Here is an 18,962-nt window from a genome sequence, read left to right as displayed (position 1 = left end):
GCTCAACACAACAGAAATGTATTCTCTGTCAGTTCTGAAGGCCAGAAGTCCAGACTCAGCAGGACTTTGAGTCGGCAGTTCCGTGCTCTGTCTGAAAGCTCTAGGAGGGGATCCTTCCTACCTCTTCCAGCTTCTGGTGGCTCCAGCAAGCTGTAGTGTTCCTCGACTCAGGGATGCATTGCTCCGAACCCTGCGTCCATTTCACACGGCCTTCTCCGCGTGTCTGTGTCCGGTTATCCCCTGCTTGTGTAAGGACACCGGTCGTTTGATTAGGGCCCACCCAGATCCGGCGTGCCCTCATCTTAACTTGATGACATAGGCAAAGACCCTCTTTCCAAGTAAGGTTTATGCACAGGTGCTGGGTTAGGACTTCAGCATAGCTTCTTGGGGACACAGTTCAACCCACAACAAGGGGCGTTGGAGTGGTTCTCCCTCCCCCTCCGAAGGTCAGGTACCCAGGTGCCCACGGGGATAGGGGGCACAGTTGGTGTCTGCGGAGGTCTCGGGGACTCTGCCCCCAGTTTGTGGGTGTGAGGGGAGCCTGAGGGTGTGCTGTCACCAACAGCAGGTGGCGCTGTGAGCTTCTTACTGCCGCCCTAGCAGGGCTCGGAGGCTTGGAGTGGGGCTAGAGCAGACAAAGATCTCACCTCTCAGTTGCGAGGAGACAACACTCAACTGTAAACACCAGAAGCACCGTCATTTCAGGGGTGACACGTACCATCAAAATCAAACAAGGTGGGGCCACGGGATGGTGAGCCGGTGACACCTTGGACAGGAGGCCAGGGAACCTAGCAGGAACAGGCCTTCCGAGGTCAAGAGTCTGCGTTTCCTCCTACACCTGCGAGTTGAGCCGGCCCTTCTCAGCCATTTTTCAAGGGCCCTGCAGCTATGATTACGCTCTGTGGTTTCTGGGCAGCTCCCCCGTTACCGTTACCGAAGGGCAGGGCGGCTGTGTCTGAGGAGCACGCAGAAGGCAGCCGTCTGGATGGGTGGGCTGTCGAGATTGAGGGGTCCCTGTCCCCAGAGACCCTGCCCAAAGGGTCCCCCCACTGCTCACCTGCTGGGGTTCTGCCCTGTCCTCATACAAACCGGAGAGGGCCATCTGGGGCTGAGGAACAGGGGCCCCGGACTCCCCACGGACGAGGAGGCTCCTAGGGGCATCAGTGAAATGAAGGAAAGTGCCCAGGGTGGCCTGGCCCCAGAAGAGAGGCCATTTCTTACTGTGGCCCCCTGTGCACTTCTGGGTCCCACAAGGCTCAAGTCGCCAGCCCTCGACAGTGGGTCATTCGCTGATTTCTACGAGAGGTACTTACCCAAGGGCCTCTGAGCATCGTGCCTGGGCTTCACTCTGGGAGGATGAGACCGTAGAGAAGAAATACAGGAAAAGGGGTGTAGGACCGACCGCAGATCCTGGGAGAAGGCATTGGGACCCCGGGGACCTGCACACCAGCCATTGGACTGTGCTCTGCAGAATAACCCCCGGACCGTCCCACAATGCTGCCGGGTGGTATGGACGCCACCCCCCCCCACATCCCCCCCCCCCCGCCGCCCTGGCCCTGGCCTTGGCCTGCACTGTCTCATTGTATCCACAAGATAGGTACCATGGCCATCTTCATTTACAGCAGGGGAAACTAAGGCACTGGAAGGTGAACGGGCTCCCCGACTAGGTAGTGGCAGGGCTGGTGGGGACGTGTCCCTGCGTGCAGACACGCCTGGGAGGGACTGGGCGTAGGTGCTGGGACCAAATTCCTTGCAATTACAATAAGCTTCCGAAGTCTGGGCTGGGCAGGCCCCAAGGTGATGGTTAACAGTGGGAGTGGAGACATAAACAGAGTTAATGAGCCCCTTCCTCCTCCTCAGACCCCACGCCCCCTCCCCTCGCTCTAATGAAGGCCTTGGGCTCTGGGCTCTGCATTTTCTCGGAGTTCTGGGTGTTTGATGCTCACATTCTTCACTTAGGGTCACTGCCGGCTGTGTCTCCGTGGGGGCTGGGGAATGAGCTTAGGGAGCCTGGATATCTCCCTCCAGGGCGGCCAAGCCAGGGTGAGGAGGTGGAAAAGAGAGGGCATCCCCCTAAAAATGACAAGCCCCAGAAGGAGGGAGAGTTCCCATGGTAACCTAGAGGGGTTGCTTGGCAACTACAGGGCCCCAAAATACTTGCCTGCGGGAAGGCTCAGGGCTGGGGCTTTCCGATGGCCTGTGTGTAGACGCTAGCTGTGGAGTCTGGTCCACCCCGCCCCCGCCCAGCAGCCCCCACCCTGGATCCTTCCTGAGGGAAACCCTGGTCTGTTCCTCCCTCCCTGTAGCTCCACCCTGCCAGCCGGCCACCCTGTATCAGGCCGGTCCCCTAGCAACAGAGGCTATTTCCTGGATACCTGAGTGACAGTTGATGGTGGCACAACGTCAGAAAATGTAGGGTCAGAGAGCACCGTAGATGGGGCCAGGCGCCAGCCAGGGTAAGGGGAGCTGGGCTTGGTGCCCTGTACTTTGTACCCACTGCAGCCACGAGTGACCTGGGCCTGGGGACAGGATGGTGCAGCGGCAGGGAGGTGTGGCTGGGAGGGTGGGGTGGGTAGAGCCCCTGGAATAGGGGGCTGTGGTTCTGGTCTGAGCCAGCTGAGACTAGCTTTGTGACCTTGGCAGGTCCCATCTCACCAGCCTCAGTTTCCCCATCTGTGGCCCCTTCTTCCCCTGTGCCTGTGTGTTCACCATTCAGTGCACGAACACTGCCCTGTAAATCATGTCACCTACTGGGGCTTTGGGGGTGGGGCAGGGAGGGGCCTCTGGGCTTGCTCATCGGCTGGCCTGATTCCATCAGGGTGCTGGGGGGAGGCAGGCGGCCTCACGGTTAAGGCCATTGGCTTTGGAAATGGAACCTGTGTCTATATCCCAGCACAATGCTTGTTACTGAATGGCCTAGAATGGGCACCAAACCCCTTGCTTTTCCTCCAGCTGTGAGCAAAATATGGGAATGGAAGGAAGTCTGGCCCTGCGGGCTGTTAGGGGCTGCTTTCCCTCGTGGGTGCTGACCCTGTACCTATCAGTGAGCGCACCGGCCGGGGCTGTGTCCAGCAGGGAGGGCGCAAAGCCCTGGAGCCCCTGCCATGCCTTGGGATGGAGGAGAGAGGGCCTCTGGGGGCCAGACTGCCCTGGGGTGGGTCGTAGATTTTGGAGCTGGGAAGGTCGTGAAGCCCAGGTGCCCCCTGGGGAGGGCGGTGATGGGTGGTCTCGTCGGTGAGGGGTCCCGGGTGCCCTCAGGGAGCCTGAATTCTAGTCTGACCTTGACCATTCAACTCATTCTGTGACCTTCGACTATAATCCCACCCTCTGAACCTCCCTGGCCTCCCAAAGGGGAGGGGGCGTGCCCACCTCTGGCGTTGGGAGGAGGCGTGGTGGCCTCCTCTGCCCAGTGCCCGGCACGCAAGTTCGGGGCGGGGGCGGCGGCTCCCGTGGCTCCCGCGCCTCTGCCCGCTGTGCCCCGCCGCCCCTCACTCGTGCGCGGCGGGAGGAGGGGGCGGGGCGAGGGCGGCGCAGACAATGGCCCGGGCCCGGGTGGCGACGACGGTGCCCGGAGCGGGGCGGGACGCCGCGAGCCGGGCGCCCGGCGACCGCGGGCGGCGCGCTCCAGCCCTCGGCCCCAGGCGGGGTGCGGCCCCTGCCCGCGTTCATGCTGGTGGTCCCGCCGAGCGTGCGGGCGGACGAGGTGAGCCCCAGCCCCGCGGGCTGCCGGGGGAGGAGGGGCAGGGGCCGCAAGGTGGCGGGAGCCCAGAGGCCGGAGCGCTGCCCCGCCCCCACGACTGAGGCGGGCGCGCTCCACCTCGGGTTCCCCCCCCCTTTTCTAGGTTGGGATCCGGCGTGGGCTCCCTTGGGGAAGGCACAAGGCATCTTCTCTGGACCCCGCCTGAGGTTCCAAGTGTGCCCACCTGCCCTGTGGGTCCGCGCTGGGGTAGAGAGGGCGTGGCCCGGGCCAGTGAGGGGCTGAGGCCAGAAATCTGCCCCGCCCCCCCTCCCCTCCCTTCTTGAGATCTGGGCGAGCCTTCCAGGAGCTCCTTTCCCTGTAACCGTGTGGGTCAAAACTGGGCGGGGGAGCGTGTGTGGGGAGGACCAGAGTGTGCGGGCCCTGGGGGCTGCCGCCACCCGAACTGAATCTCTCTGCCTGATTCTTGCTGCAGCCACTGCGGCTGGGCCGAGGCGGGAGCATAAGGAGCCCAGCCCTGGTTATCTCTGTCCGCTGCTCTCAGCACGCGAGGTCAAGTCTGTCTGGAGGTCAACGGGGAGAGAGAAGTCTGGGAAGGCCGGGTGGGAGCCCTGGCTGGGGCTTGCTGGACCCCCGGCAGGTACTTTCCTTGACTCCTCTGTGCCTTGGCTGCCCCACCTGTGGATGTCAAGGTGTGTGAATGTGCCTGGGGAAGCAGGTACTGGCACCAGTAAGCCCTCCGCAGGTGACAGGAAAGGTCTCTTCCAAGGAAGGCAGATGGCGTGGGGGCCAGAGAAGTTGAGTAGATTGCCCAGGCCAGAGGGTGAGCCCCACCTGGATCGCCTTCCTCCCTGAGGCCAGAGTTCTAGGTCCCCGCCCTGCCCCCCCCCCCCCGCGGGGTGTGCTGACCAGGAAGTTGCCCGGGGGTGCCCTTTGGCCCTCTAGTTGATAGGGTTGAAAAGGGTGAGGCAGTCCGCCTGGCCTGAGGCCCTGGGCGGCCGGAGAGGTGACAGCTGTGGGCTCCCGAAAGGGGAGCAGAAAGGTAGGCAGGCAGTGTCCCGTGTGGACAGGCTGAGCTGCCCCCGCCTGCCCCCCTTGCTGCAGCAGGGGACAGTGGTTCTCCATTATGTCAAGGAATCTTCTTCGCAGCCACGTGGGGCCAGGAGACCCTTGTGCAGCACACGGGGCTCCTTCCCTTCTCCCCAAGCCAGAAGCAGGCGCGGGGTGGGCCCCGAGGGCACACGCTCAGGGTCTGGGGACACCGGGTGGCCGTCACTGGCTGGCAGATGCGCGGGGGCTTCTGGGGTTGTCTGTGTGGTCCTGCACCTGCGCGTGGGAGCGTGGGTGCGCAGTGACTTGGGAGGAGCCCCATGCCTTTGGGTGCCGGCACATTTGAGTGCATCTGTATCCACGTGCCTCGTCGTGTGCCCCCGGTGTGCACGACAAGCCCAGCGGTGGCTGAGGGGGCTCGTGTGGAAACACGACTGGTTACGGGGGTGCGTGTGCGGCCCGAGTTCACGCGTGTGTTTGTGCATCCGCGCGCGCACGCGCGTGTGTGTTTGCATCTTGCATTTTCAAGGCGCCAGCCCTCCAGGTCTTGACCATGAGGAACCCTGAGTGTTCCTACCCCCTCAACTTCTCAGTGTCGGTTTCTCATGGGTTTTGTTTGTTTGTTTGACTGTTTTGTTTTTTTTTTTAGTTTATTTTGAGAGACAGAGAGAAACGGGGGAGAGAATCCCAAGCAGGCTCAGTGCTGCCAGCGCAGAGCCCGATACGGGGCTCGGTCTCACCAACTTTGAGACCATGACCTGAGCTGAAATCAAGAGTCGGACGCTTAACCGACTGAGCCACCAGGCGCCCCATGTGCCTCATCTGTTAAAGGGGTTAATAAATGTACAAAAGCTTACAAGGCTGGGTGGCTTTAAAGTACTCAGCCCTGTGCCCGGCGCACAGAGCCGCTCTGTTGCCTGCTGGCGTCCGGAGATCTGCACCGCTCTTGGCGGGTGCCCGGCGGGGGGGTCCACCCGGTGCCTCGCAGAGCTCAGCACATATCCCATGTATGAGCAGGTGGAGGCAGGGAGGAGAGGCCCTGGAACCTTGCCAAGGAGGAGAAACCAAGAAAGGAGCCAAGTCCTGGGACTGGCAGAGGGACCGTGGGTGGCAGGAGGAGGCTGGGACACAGGCTGTGTCTCCGAAGCTGTCAGCCCCAAGGCCCTGGGAACCCAAGGCATTGCCCCCATCCTCTCCTGCCCCCTCCGCACCTGGGGAAACTTCCTTGCCGGAAGACTGTGGGAAAGGCACCAGCACACCCCCCCCCCCCGCACCTCCCAGCAGCCAGCTGGAGCCCCGGGTCCCTTTCAGAGGCCAGGACAGCTCAGGAGGCCCCCCTCTGAAAGGGTAGCCCTGCTTCCCAGGCCCTGGGCCCCCGCATGCAGACAGCAGGCGGGTGGCGGCACCGGGCACACAGTGTCCCTGGCACGGCGGGCACCCTCCTCACCACAACGGCCCGTTTGTCCCAACTCCCCTGGCCCTGAGGCCCCAAGTGACCAGGCCCTGCCGGGCACAGCGGCCTGACTGTGGGCTCCGCTCCCCCCACCCACCCAACCTTTAGCAAGCCCTGCCTGTACTTCAGGGAGAGGCTCCTTAGCGCAGGCCAAACCTCTACTTACCCGATCAGCGGAGACCCATTCCCCAGGAATTGCAGAAGGAGAAAAAAACCCAGGTTGAACCAGAGCTGAGCCGACTGCCTGCCTCCCCACCCTGACACCCCACAGCAGGCTGGCTTCTGGGAACCTCCTGGCTCCTGCTTCCCAGAAAGCCTGGCTCGCCTCCAGCCTCGCTCTCCGGAAGGCGCTGTCATGACAGGCTGGCAGAGAGGGCCTTGCCCTTCCTGTGCTCTTTGGCATCCCTCGGGCTCCTCTCCAGCCCTGCTGGCTCCTCCAGGAAGCTTTTCTGGCGGTCTCCCCACAAGGAACCCTTTGGCCCTGAACCCCGAAGATTTTTCGAGTCCAGGAACTTGAGACTGGAGAGACTGGGTGGACCATCCAGGTGTTGGTTGAGAGCCCACCGTGTGCCTGGAGCTGCCCTAGGCATTGGTACGTCAGCGGGGACAGAGTCCCTGCCCTTCCCAGGGCTTACGCCCCTTCCAGGGTTAAAAAGAGGGAAGAACTGAAAACACGTGGGACGCCCAGGGGTGGCGTGTGCATACGTGAGTGGCATGGCCACCCACCTTCCTGTTGGCAGTTACGAGAAAGCACCACGGGCCAGGCATCCTTCTGGGCACTTGGGTATGAAGAGCTGGGAGCCCGGGGGCCGGGTGGGAGAGGGGGTAAGAAGCCACCCCATAGTGGATGTATTGTTCTGTGAGTCTTCCCCCACAGGGTACTTCCTGGCTCCCCCACCCTATCAAAGGCTGCGGCGACGCTCCACCCCTCTTAACCCTCTCCTGGTTTTGCTTCTCTAGCACACCCACCCCCCAACGCCGTATTTTACTTCTCGTACCCCCGACCAGAAGGTGACTTTGACCCGTTTGGTTCCCTCGTGTGTTTTTGGCACTTGCACATGGCCTGGTCCCTCCCTGGCGGGTGCCCTGTAGACTCCCCAGGGCGGGTCTGCGATGATGTCCTCGAAACTACTGCTGGTCCTCGGGGACGTGGGGTGGAGTGAACTTGTTTGGAGATTTTTACGGCAGCTGGACTCTGCTAGGAGGACTTTCTGTGGCATCTTATGAAGTATCAGTTGTCCCTGACTTGGCACGTCCCGGGCCACCTTGGGGTAATGTTTTTTTGACCACGGGGCCTATGCCAGGCCCTCTTCCCAAGCGCCCCCATCTGTTGGAGACAGAAGCCGTCTCCTTGTGTAGGGCCGGACAAGTCTCAGCAAGTGACAGGCTGCGGGTTTGAACCTGGATTCCGCCTACCCAGGGCCCCCAGCTCGTAGCTGCCCCTCTGATCCTCAAAGTTAGACGTTGGGCTCGTTGGCAAGATGGGCACAAGGAGCAGGCCCAGAGGGGCAGGGGGCTGTGTCCTCGGCTGCCGTGAGAGGGGGTCTTGTGGTCCCCTTGGTGCGGCTGGAGCCTGCCAGGCATGAAGCCAGCAGCAGCAGCTGGGGCAGGGCCCGGATTCTCGGATCCTCAGCTTCTTGGCAACCTGGGTGACTCAGTGGGCCGGTATAAAGGGCCGGCAGGCAGGCAGGCAGCCAGCCAGCACAGGGGAGTCCTGGGCGGGTGAGTCAGCAGCTGGAGAGGTCCAGCGACCTACCTCCCTACCGCCGGGTTACTGTTCTGCATGGGGCGGGGCTGAGCCTCGGCTGCCAAAGTAGCGAGGCCCTCCCCGCCTTTCTGCCTCCCAGTCCCAGCTCTGCCCCACCGTTCCAGGGGGTCCCCAGGTCTCCCCAGCCTGGAGCAGAGGAAAGGGCTGCCCCATTTGCGTCCATGGCCTTCCTCTGGCCCCTTTCTATAAAGGAGGGGGGTCCTCTGCTCACAGAAGGGCACCAGGAGAATAGTATCAGCAGCCTCAAAGCCAGACTGCCGTGTGACTTTGAATCTGATGGGTCTCCAAGCTTCTGTCCCCGAGCCCACCTGTAAATCTGCTTCACATATGGGGACATGTTATATCCACAGCGGCACATCAGTGAATGGTAGAAACATCTAGGGCGGCGGGTCATTGAGTCCAGCTTACACACTGGGTGGGGGGGCAGAGGGGTGGGGGAAACTGAAGTCAGAATCCCGAGCTGGGCCTCATACAGGGAACAGACCACCCACCTGTGACAGGGACCCGGCGGCCCCACGTGTGGTCTTTGACCCGGCACGGAGTGGAGGAACTTGAGCTGCCTTGGGGGCCAGACAGGCCAGGGTATGTACCTGGCCTTGGTAGTGACCCACTGTGCATCCTTGGGCAAGTTGTTTGCCCTCTCTGGGCCTTGATCTTAGTTTTACGGCAGAGATGATCACTGCGGCTGCGTCTGTTTTGCAGATGCTGCGTGGAAAAGTCCTCTGTCCCCAGAGAGGAGGGAGGAGGGACAAAGGCGGAGCCGGGCTGGGCCCTGGGTGCCCAGGAGGCACCAGGAGCCGCTCCGGCCTCCAAGGCTTCTAAGTGCAGGCCAGCTTTTGCCTTTGGCTGCAGGGCGGCAGTGTTTGCAGTGTCCCGGGCCAGGGGCCTCTCTCAGAGCTGAAGAGGGAGGGGAAGCCAGAGGAGATGCACCCTGGTTCTGAGCCCTGTTCCTGGCTCCGAAGGCTGGTCCCTCACACGCAAGGCTGCAGCGTCACCTGACCTAGCAGTCTGGCAATGGCTCTGACCTAGCAATTTGGCAGTGACCGTGTGATGATGGGGCTGCAGGTTCCCGGAGATGAGGGGGAGGGGAACTGGGCTGTCCCGCGCCCCCAGCAGGACCCCGAGTCGGGTCAGGAGGCTGCCGAAAGAGGAGCCAAAGCCAGCCAGGCCTCTCCTATCTGCTTCCTGGACAGGATGTTGTGCCGAGTAAACAGCTTCGAGAAGAGTCACGGCTCGCTCGGGCTCTGAGTCACAGCTCCTAGCGACAGCCACACATGTTTATAAACAATGTGCTTTGCACCCACCAGGGCCTGCCCCCCAGGAGCCCGCAAAGCGTGAGAGGAACCCCCCCAGATGTGGGATGTAGCAGGGGCCCACCCAGGAGTCCCTCCCCTGCCAAAGGGCTTAGGTCTGGGTGGCGGGGAGCGTTGGCGCGTCTGTGCATGCATGTGTGCTCGGGAGTGGGGTTTTGCTGCGTCTGGGCTTGTGTGTGGCCGGCCAGGTGCGTCAACCCAGAGCCATCTGGTGTGGTGGGCAGAGCACAGGACTGTTGGCAGGTCACGTGACCTCGGGTCCTGGGACAAGCATCTCAGGGCTGGCGTGAGTGTCCCCGGGTGCCGAGTTCACGCAGAGCTCCGTGCACAGTGGGCGTGCATAGGAAATGCTTGCGTGCGCCTCAGTCCTCAGGAGGCCCAGCCCCCGAAGGTGGCAAAGGGGTGGGGGTGCAGGTGAAGTGCCCCTAACTGTCCCCAGCCCCCAGAGCCCTGGCTCTCCGCAGCCGGTCTTTCGTTCCAGGCAGTGACAGTGATATGGCGCACCATGTGGTGACACCAGACTGGCAGGGAACAAAGGCGCCTCTGCTCTCCCCCTCCCGGGTGGGAGGAGGGGTGGATGCGCCCTGCCCCTCCCTCCCCTGCCCCGCCTTCCCGGGGCTCCCGTTTTTCTCTTGCCTGCAGCTGGTCTCCCCAGCCTGGGCCTTCCCGGTGAGCCCTGTCCTGGCGGCCTGGCTCCAAAGGCAGTAGCCCGAGATGTCCGGGGGGGTCGCTGGAGAAGATCACGGGGACCCTTGTGTGACACTCAGGAACTATGGAAGGGAGATGTGGTGCCTTGCAAGGGGCCTGGTACCTGGGAAGGGCTCGGTAAATGCTCGTGGGATCAGAGGCATTAACACACAGATGCACCTAAGGGGCAGCCTGTACCCCGTGGTTCCCACCACCCACCCCCACTTCCTCCAAGGGCCTCTTGAAGCTCTCCCCCGCCCCCAAACACGTTCGCCCAGTCGGAAGCACTTTCCCCTCCACTGACTCCTTCCACAGCACCGGGATGAGGAGGCCAGGTCTCGGGAAAGGCACTCCCCACCCCCTCAGTTCAGCTAAGGCCCCCAAAGGCTCAGGAGAGCTCGCCGGGATGCATGGAGGACAGCCAGGCTGCATCAGGCAACGCCCGAGGTCCCACAGCCAGGCAGCCGGCAGCACGGGGGGCTGAGCGGCGAGGTTCTGAACAGCCTGCGCACCCCAGGGTTGTCTGCCCCCTGGAGCTCTACTGACTCCCGGGGGCCTGGCGCCTCCACCGGCGCTCCGGGCCTCTTTGCTGCTTGTAGACAGCAGACGTTCCTGGGTTATCCACTGGGATCCAGTTGCGGGGCCCATGCTAGCACCGGACAGACCCCAGATTGCCATTTGGAGCTGGCCCTCGGAGATGGGAGCCAGGCAACAGCACCCGCCAACATCCCTTGGGTGTTTATTATGAGCCCGGCACGAGAGCAGGCTTACGACTGTGGGAGAGGATCAGAATGCACATATCTTGGGTGCCGGCCACCAGCAGGCCCCTGCTGAGGTCTTGCCACATCCTCAGATGAGGAAACTGAGGCAGTAAGTGACGCTAAGTCACTGGCCCAGGGTCTCAGCACTGGCTGATTCAGAGCCCCGTCGCCTGTGCCGTTTCTCAAAGGTCACGGTGGGCACGAGGGTGGCACGGGAGGCAGGTTCCTCCTGGGACTTCCAGCTCTGTTTCTCCGATGCCCGCCCAGCCCCCCACCCCTGGATGCCCACCTCCCCAGGGATTCCTATTTTTTTTTTTTTATGTTTATTATTTTTGAGAGAGAGAGACAGAGCGCAAGCAGGGGAGGGGCAGAGAGAAGAGGGGAGACAGAATCGGAAGCAGGCTCCAGGCTCCGAGCTGTCAGCACGGAGCCCGACGTGAGGCTCAAACTCACCAACCGTGAGATCATGACCCGAGCCGAAGTGGGACACGTTAACGACTGAGCCACCCAGGCGGCCCAACGGATTCCTAACTTGTGCTCACAGGGATTCTTTTGCGCCTGAAAGAAATTTTCCTCTGGAGGCCAGCAATGAGAACTCGAGGCCAAGAGGTGCAAGGGGGGCAGGGGTTGGGAGGGTTCAAGTGTGAAAACCTCTGTGTCTGCCCCTCCCACCCCCACATCCATGACAGATCAGGAAACTGAGGCTCAAAGAGAAGAGGAACATGCAGGTCCCACAGGGAGGCAGTGCTAGGCGGGGACAGGAACCAGGTCTCAGCCCCTAGGCTTCGAGCAGCCTGCTCAGCTGGGTCCCCTGTGCCTCACAAAACCACCGGAAGAGGATGTGAAACTCAGGCAGAGTGAGTGCTGGTGTGGCTCTGTGTCAGGGCAGCATACTGGGCCTCCGCCACCCCACCACAGCCAGGGGACCCGATGTGCGTGCAGACCGGCTCCAGAGCCCCTGCGCAGCCCTCTCTGCTCCCAGCCCCTGTCAGCCCCCTTGCAGCCAGGGGCAGGACGTCCATCCGGCCAGGGGCCTGCAGGGTAAGGAAGCAGCCCCGCCTCTCAACCTCTCTCTTTGCCCTGGGACCTCTGGGTTTGGGGATCTGGGCTCTGAGCACTGATGGAAGGAGCATCTGTGGGCTCTGCAGAACTTCAGACAGACACAAGTCCTGAATTCTCCCTGTGAGATTTCGGGCAAGCCCCTGCTCCCCCCGGGCCTCGGTTTCCCCATTCGTCAAATGGGTGTATTGGACTCTTTCAGTGCTTTCCGATGGCTGGTTTGCAGCAAAATGAGAAAAGTGGGCACAGCGTTGTGCGCTTTTCTTAAAGCCAAATGCACTCGTTTAATAACTGCCCTCTTTTCTGATGGTGTCTCCTAGTTATTTTTGGTGGCATCTTTTTTGGAACGATGGTATTTTTTTTTTTCTACGCTACTTGGCAAAGTAAATACTTGTCAACCCTCGGTTCGTCTTGCAGTTTAAAATGAAGTTTTGTAGGTAGCGCCTGGGTGGTTCAGTTGGTTGAGCGACTGACTTCGGTTCAGGTCATGATCTCGTGGTTCCTGAGTTCGAGCCCCGGCGCGTCGGGCTCTGTGCTGACAGCTTGGAGCCTGCTTCGGATTCTGTCTCCCTCTCTCTCTGCCCCTCCCCTGCTCACGCTCTCTCTCTCTTTTTCTCTCTCAAAAATAAATAAACATTAAAGTGAAGTCTTGTATCTGGGGGCCACAGCCGAGGAGCTTGAGGGCAGGGTGCAGGGAAGCTTCAGGAATGAGGCGGTGGCTTTGAGTAAGTGAGGATGTCCTGTGCTCCCTCCAACGCCGCCTGGCCAGGCTCACACCTGCCTGGTGGCCCCGCTGGCTGAGCCCTGTTTTGATCTCGGTGACTTATACCTGCCACTGTTGTAACTCTGGGGAATGGGGATGGGGCCTTGGGGTGGGTTTTGGAGGGGACGGCGGGACCCAGCCTGGAGGGGCCGATCTGGCTGGAGCTGCTCACACAGCCTCGGCTGGCCCGCGGCCTGGGACAAGCGGGAATTCCTGGCCCTGCCCATCATGGGAGCAGGTATGACAGCCACGCAGGTGACACCAGGCCTAGGCACTCGGGTGCTGGACTCCACCGGGGCAGCCAGGCAGCCAGGCAGACTGGCAGAGGGCCTCCTTGGGAGCCCAGCCCCTGCCTGGCTCCCGTGCCGCCATGGCCCGGGAAGCCAGGCCCGCTGCGCCCAGGGTGCGGAAGGGCTGGGTGTTCTTTGCCTGTGTCTCTGTGGTGACTGCCAGGCGCTGGGCCATCGCCCGCCGCGCCACGCTCCGAAGCCCCGCACCTTGGCCGGCACCTGTGCCAGCTCCAGCCACCGAGGTGAGTCTCCAGGGCAACCCGGGCCGCTGCCGGGAGGCCGGGTGGGTCACGGCCAGGGCCCGCCGCCCCTCCCTCAGAACTGGTTGAAGGAGTCTGGCCGGAAGCCAGCAGGCGTCGCCATCCGTGTCTGAGAGGAGGGGGCGCACTCGGCGGTGGCCGTGTGCACCCCCCCAGGCCGGCCTGTCCCCCCGCCCCCTGCCTGGGCGGCCGCTGCCGGGGAGCCGTGCGTCCAGCGTCTCCTGTTCCTGTTGTGCTTCTCAGATTACCAAGGGCTCCTGGGCATTGTTTTATCATCCGCTCTCCTGAGGGCCCGGTGGTGGCGTTATTATTATCACCCCATCCTACTGATGGAGAAACTGAGGCCGGGAAGGTGCAGAGCAGGGACGAGCACAACTCTAGGCTCCAGATCTCAAGAGAGAGTCTCCCAGACCTACGGGGCTCCCCCTCGGCTGTGTGTGCGCGGGTTCTACGAGGGTCGGGACCCGGCCTCCGACTCCGTTTCCTTTCCCAGGGCTCCCCTCTCCGTGATTCTCTGTGTTTCGGCCTCCCCTGCGGTCTCTGTCTGCATTTCCATCTATTTGTGTCTCTTTCTGCCTCTTCCTCCTTCCTCCCTTCACCTCCAGCCGTCGCAGGGTGGCTGGGTGGCCTTCAGAAGTGTCAGGGGTCAGCGACCCCTGGGGTGGTGGGCCCCCAACGCTCCAGGCGTGGGGGACCGTTGTCAGAGTGGCCCCTGGCTCCCACCGGTGTGGGTGCTGTTTATCAGGGTGAGCCGGCTGCCCTGTGCTCCTCTGAGTGACCCCCCTCCCCCCAACACCCTGGGAGTCAGTGTCAGGGGCGGCGAGAGCCCACTTCCTGGGGAGGCCGGGGAGGCCCCACAGCAAGCTCCAGGCTGGTCTGGAACCCTCGGCCTGCCCCTCCTGGGCCGTTTCCATGGCTCCAGGCGTTGATGTATTTTGTTCTAGTTGCCCCGGGACAGTAACACCCTGTGAGGTCAGAGACTGGGGGTGACAGTGATATCACACCCCTCCGCCCAGGATGGTCTCCGGGAGGTTTGGATGCTTCATTTTCCGCCTCCTGACCAACCCGGAGCTCGGCCTCCAGCCTGTGGGAAACCCCCCCCCCTGAGGAGGAGGAGGAGGACTTGGAGGACGAGAAGGAGGCCCCCAGAGGTTCCCAGGAACCCAGTGACGGAGGAGGTGGGGCTAAGCCTACGCTCTTAGCCCAGGTGTGTCACCTCCTGCCAAGGTGCATGCTCACCCGCCCACAGAGGGCCAACCCGGGAGCCAGGCAGGCCAGGAATGGTGACGTTGATGTCGGGAAATGACCCAGGAGCCTGGCCAGGCTACACCCTCTTCGTGTCCTCCTCAGGCTCTAAATATAGACTGCAAAACACAGGTGGTCACCTGCTCAGAAAGAGGTGAAAGGTCTTCTTCCACTGAGGGCCGGCCCAAATCTGGGTACCTGGCTGCTATTTCTCACTAGGCCACCAGCGCCCTCTGTGGCCTTGGCTGAGCCCACGTTGGAGGAGGTGACAGGCAAGGCCTGCGTGGCCGCCTAGACGTGGCCTGGAGCCCAATTCTCGCGCCGAGACCTCCCCAGAGCTGCAGCTAGGCCCCAACCCTGTTCCCCGAGACCCTGTGCAGAGGCAGGGCCGGGTCTTGATTTGAACGACCACCGGAGCAGCACTGATGAATCCCCTTCCGTGTACAGGGAGGGCAAGGGGTGGGCAGTGGATAGGAAGCAGGGCCAGGCGGCCCGCAGGGGATGGCTTGAGGTGCCGGGGACGGAGCGGTCCTGTGTGAGCCTGGCTTGCCCCGAGGGCAGCGGGGGTACTTTTGAAGGGTCAAGACCAGCGGGAAGGAAAAAGTGCCCCAGAGATTTGGCCTCTGGACCCCTCTCCCTTCAACTGGGGGCAGCTGGCTGTCCAGGGGTTCTCCAAGCCAGGGAGCAATGGAAGGCCCGGTGGGGTCTGTGGCAAACCCACAAGCACAGGGCCTGCCCAAAGGGGACAGCTGCCCGCCAGCCCCCACCCAGCCTCCGGTTGCCCAGGAACACAGACCCCATGTGGCCAGATTGTCTGAAGTTACGGGAGAAGCCAGAACTGCGGATTTTCATATGAAATCACCTGACCTTTTACTGTTGGCTCAAAAATGTAAAAATACTTTGCAAGCCAAACAAAACACACGTGTGGGCCGATGTGGCCTGCCTCCAGCCCCTGACTGCCAGTTCTCTGCCCGTCTTGTAAGCTTCCTCTGCGGGGAGCATCCTGGCGGTGGAACGGTCTGAACAGCATACGGTTGTTCTCGGAGCTGCTTGTGACCCCCGGGGAAGGGCAGGTGCGCTCCCCAGGGAAAGGTTGGGAAGCTGGGACTGCAGGAGGTGGGGTGAGCTGTGAGCGGGATGAGGGAAGAAAGGAGGGCCCCGATTCTAACACCCCCCCCCCGCCGCTTTCTACAGTGCTCTGTTTCTCCCAGCAGACCCTCCAAGGGCAGGGGTTATAACCTGCCCAAGGGGTTATAACCACCCAAGGTCACTGGGCTGCCATGAGCCCCGTGTGCGCAGTATGACTCGGTTTCCCAGACGCCCACTGCCGTGGCCCCCAAAGTGAGGCCCCCAGCCTCTTTTGATGTTAAGGACGCTGGGAGCGCCTGTGGGCCTGGGGCGAGTGATAGATAAACATGGAAGACGGCGGGGCTGGCCATGTGTCACTGCCATGACCTGGGGTCTGAAGACTGTTGCCCTCCCTTGATGGCTGCTGAGAGCCTAGGCGCATGCATTGAGGGTGAGTCTCAAACTCTGTCCTTTTTCTTTTTAACTTTTACGATGGCAGATTCCAGACAGACACAAAAATGGAGAAAGTGCATAAACGCATCCCCAGCTCTAACAACTCCAGGCGGGGACTCTCTTGTTTCCGCTCACCACCCCCGTGCCCTACCGTCCCCCGCAGCGGACAAGGCTTGTGCAAATCCCGGGCACGTCGTTCTATCCGTAAAAATCCCAGTATGTTACTCTAATAGCAACTGCAATACCGTGATCGCACCCAGAAAATGATACGGAATATCATCAAATATCCAACAGGGTTCACATAATCTCAGTGGTCCCTTAGGTTTTGTTTTTGTTTTTTTATAATAGTTGCCCTACTAAACAAAACCCACATGTTGCATTTGGTGATGTCTCTTACCTTTCTTTTAATCTGGGGTTTTCCCATTACTTTTCCCCCCGAAATGCATTTGTTGAAGAAACTGGGTGGTTTGTCCCGTCGAGATTCCCAGTCTGGAGTTTGTGGATTGCATCCTCAAGGGTTGTGTTTAACGTGGTCCCCTGTCCCCTGTAATTCCCCAAAACGGTAGTTACACACACAAGCCTGGTTGGATGCGTGTTTAGTTTTTGCCAGGAACACTTTGTGGATGGCTCTGTTCTTCTATCAGGCAGCACCTCCCCGCTTTGGGGCTGCCCCTGCCCTGGTAAGGTCCCCGCTTTGGGGCAGGATTAGGAAGGGAGGCGCGTCGGGGCTCAGGAGAGGGTCTTGCATGCGGGAGGTGCGCCGTGACTCGCGGCCCCCGTCACTGACCGTGTGGGGCAGAGAGTCTCTGGCCCGTTTGACTCCGGGGCACCAAGCACCTCTGTGAGGTGCTTCACCTGTGCTGTCTCATTAGTTATGCCCCCTTTGCAGGGGAGAAAACTGCGTTGGAGGGGAGGTGATTTGCCCACAGGTAAAGGAGTCACTTAGGAAGAGAAAAGTGGAGCTGGGCTTCAAACCCAGGTTATTTCAGCGTCTGAACCTGCCCTCTGTGCTCCATCAGCACCCTGGGAGCTAAGGCGTGTGTGCACGTGCCTGTGTTCACACTCAAGTGCATGCAGCTGGAGCAGTGGGCAGGTTGGCCAGGACTCCTGAGGGGAGCCCCAAAGTGGGGGTGAACAAGGCAGGGAAGGGGACTTTGTAAAAACAGACAGATGTGAACCAGAGAGATTGGTGGAGTGAAGCGCACCCCCCCATCCCCCCCTCCAGCCGTGCTGGGGGCAGGTGGTATCGGGATGGAATCCCCCCCACCCCTCACCTCTCCAACCTACCTGGGCCCCAACCCCAGCACCTGGACTTTCAAGGTTGGAGACGTGCTGGGAGCAGGTGGAATCCCCCAACCCCCTTGAGTCACTTGGCCTGCACGGGCCCCTTTCCAGCTGTAAAATGGGCTTGAGCTCGCTTTCCAGGCCCCTCCCTGGGAGAAGGAGATAAAGAGAGCAGAGAGGTAAGTGAGGGCAGGCCCCTGCTGGATTAGCCCGGAATTCCCAGCAGCGCCTCGAGAGCGTGGCCCCAGGGGAAGGAGTGGGAAGAGGAGTTGCTAGTCAGAGGGCAGGGGCCAGTGACCAGGTCACCCTTCTGTTGCTCTTTGAGGCCCTCCTTCCTCTAAATGCGCACCACCCACCTCTCGCCCTCCCTGGTGGCAGAGCCCAGAAGCTTCCTAAACAGCCTCCTAGGGATCTCCACCCCAAACTAAATCTACCCATCTTGCTTTATTTAACTTAAAAAAAAAAATTAAATTTATTTAGAGAGAGAGCGCGCGCGCAAGCGTGCATGCCGGCGGGGGAGGGGCAAGGGGGGGCGGAGAGACTCTAGCAGACTCTGCTCAATCAGTGCACAGAGCCCCATGTGGGGCTCCAACTCACGAAACCGTGAGATCAGAACCTGAGCTGAAAGAGTCGGGCACTTAACCGAATGAGCCACCCAGGAGCCCCTTGGTTTTTTAAAATGTATGTTTGTTTGTTTATCTATTTCTGAGAGAGGGAGACAGAGAATCCCAAGCAGGCTTCATGCTGTCAGCACAGAGCCAGATGCGGGGCTCAAACCCACGAGCCATGAGATCATGACCTGAGCTGAAATAGAGAGTCGGATGCCTAACCGACTCAGCCACCCAGGTGCCCCAGTTCGGCACAGCTGTAATCGACGTTTCCATAAATAAGCTTGTATTGACAGCGACCCACGTCCCTCCCCCTGATTGCTTCCTTCGGGTGAATTCCTACTAGTGTATCATTGAATCAAAGGGCATGAGCATTTTTTTTTTTAATACCCTTCATAGAAACTGCCAGATGGTTTTCTACCAGTCCTTGTCGAGGCCTTGCTTCAGGGCTGGACGGTGTTCAAGCTGCCGTGTGGGTGGCGCATGCCGGGGGCCCCACTATCCGTGGATAGCTGAGGCTTGGCACACAGTGGGTACACACGATACGCTTACGGAATGTGCAGTCTGGCCTTCCCTCTCCTCTTACAAATAGAGAAAGCGAGGCCCGGCGGTGGGAGACCGGTTCTGGGGAGGTCGGTAGCATTGCCAGGGCTGACAGGTGATAGTGCAGCAAAGGCCCCCGCAAGGACAGGGCTTGTCCCCACACACCACGCACACACACACACACAGCACTGAGGACTTTACGCACGGGTGTACCGAAGGCACAGTTACCATTCCAGGACTCAGGAGCACAGAGCCAGGCGCAGGCAGCGGCTGAGGGCTGTGCATGACTTCCCCGCTGCGATCCTTCCCGAAGCAGAAACAAGCTCAGAGAGGTTTAGTAATTTGTCCGAGGCCACAGAGCTAGGCTTAACTGGAATTCGTGGGAGGCAGGTCTGACACCAGGGCCTCTCGACCACGTCTCAACGCCCACACGACGCTGGCACTGCACCAGCGCACGCGCCCACGCAGGGCGCCTAACCGCGGGCCCACGGCACGCACAGCACGTGCACTCCGGGCCACGCTTAGGGCAGGCTCGCGAGGCCGCGCGCGCGCGCGCGCGCACACACATACACACGCCCCCGGCATCGCCGGCCCCGCCCCCCCGCTCCGCCGGCCCCGCCCCCGGCCTGACCTCCGCGGGGCCGGGCCGCCGGCGCAGAG

At 61.2% G+C, this 18,962-nt stretch overlaps 1 protein-coding gene and 2 long non-coding RNA genes across 8 annotated transcripts in view; 1 reads left to right on the top strand and 2 right to left on the bottom strand.

Annotated features, from left to right (window-relative positions):
* LOC111557563 lies at window positions 1-1,538 on the bottom strand. Its single transcript, XR_006589235.1, has 2 exons — window positions 719-1,538; window positions 1-240 (listed from the first exon to the last, which is right to left on the bottom strand). It is a non-coding gene; the product is annotated as an uncharacterized LOC111557563 (long non-coding RNA).
* A 2,035-nt stretch (window positions 1,539-3,573) lies between these two features.
* RALGDS (ral guanine nucleotide dissociation stimulator) overlaps window positions 3,574-18,962 on the top strand; it is a 40,049-nt gene continuing 24,660 nt past the window's right edge. Inside the window, exon 1 of one of the 4 annotated variants that reach the window (XM_045043892.1) lies at window positions 3,574-3,703. In XM_045043892.1, the coding sequence (XP_044899827.1) occupies window positions 3,668-3,703 (36 nt within the window). In that variant the 5' untranslated portion in view covers window positions 3,574-3,667. Of the gene's footprint in view, window positions 3,704-11,335; window positions 11,771-12,871; window positions 13,084-18,962 lie in introns of those variants that run through there. The other 3 variants (XM_019816718.3, XM_019816715.2, XM_019816716.2) reach the window with 3 other exon arrangements.
* On the bottom strand, window positions 13,115-18,859 carry LOC102902439. 3 transcript variants are annotated; one of them, XR_006589234.1, is made up of 4 exons: window positions 18,531-18,834; window positions 17,155-17,300; window positions 16,265-16,411; window positions 13,115-15,453 (listed from the first exon to the last, which is right to left on the bottom strand). It is a non-coding gene; the product is annotated as an uncharacterized LOC102902439 (long non-coding RNA). The 3 variants fall into 3 exon arrangements; XR_002737709.2 differs by lacking the exon at window positions 13,115-15,453 and having other exon boundaries at window positions 16,252-16,411; window positions 18,508-18,859; XR_002737710.2 differs by lacking the exon at window positions 13,115-15,453 and having other exon boundaries at window positions 16,252-16,411; window positions 18,531-18,859.

This window comes from Felis catus, chromosome D4 (genome assembly GCF_018350175.1).
Source record: "Felis catus isolate Fca126 chromosome D4, F.catus_Fca126_mat1.0, whole genome shotgun sequence".
Taxonomy (NCBI): domain Eukaryota; kingdom Metazoa; phylum Chordata; class Mammalia; order Carnivora; family Felidae; genus Felis; species Felis catus.
This window is presented reverse-complemented; position numbering and strand designations above follow the sequence as displayed.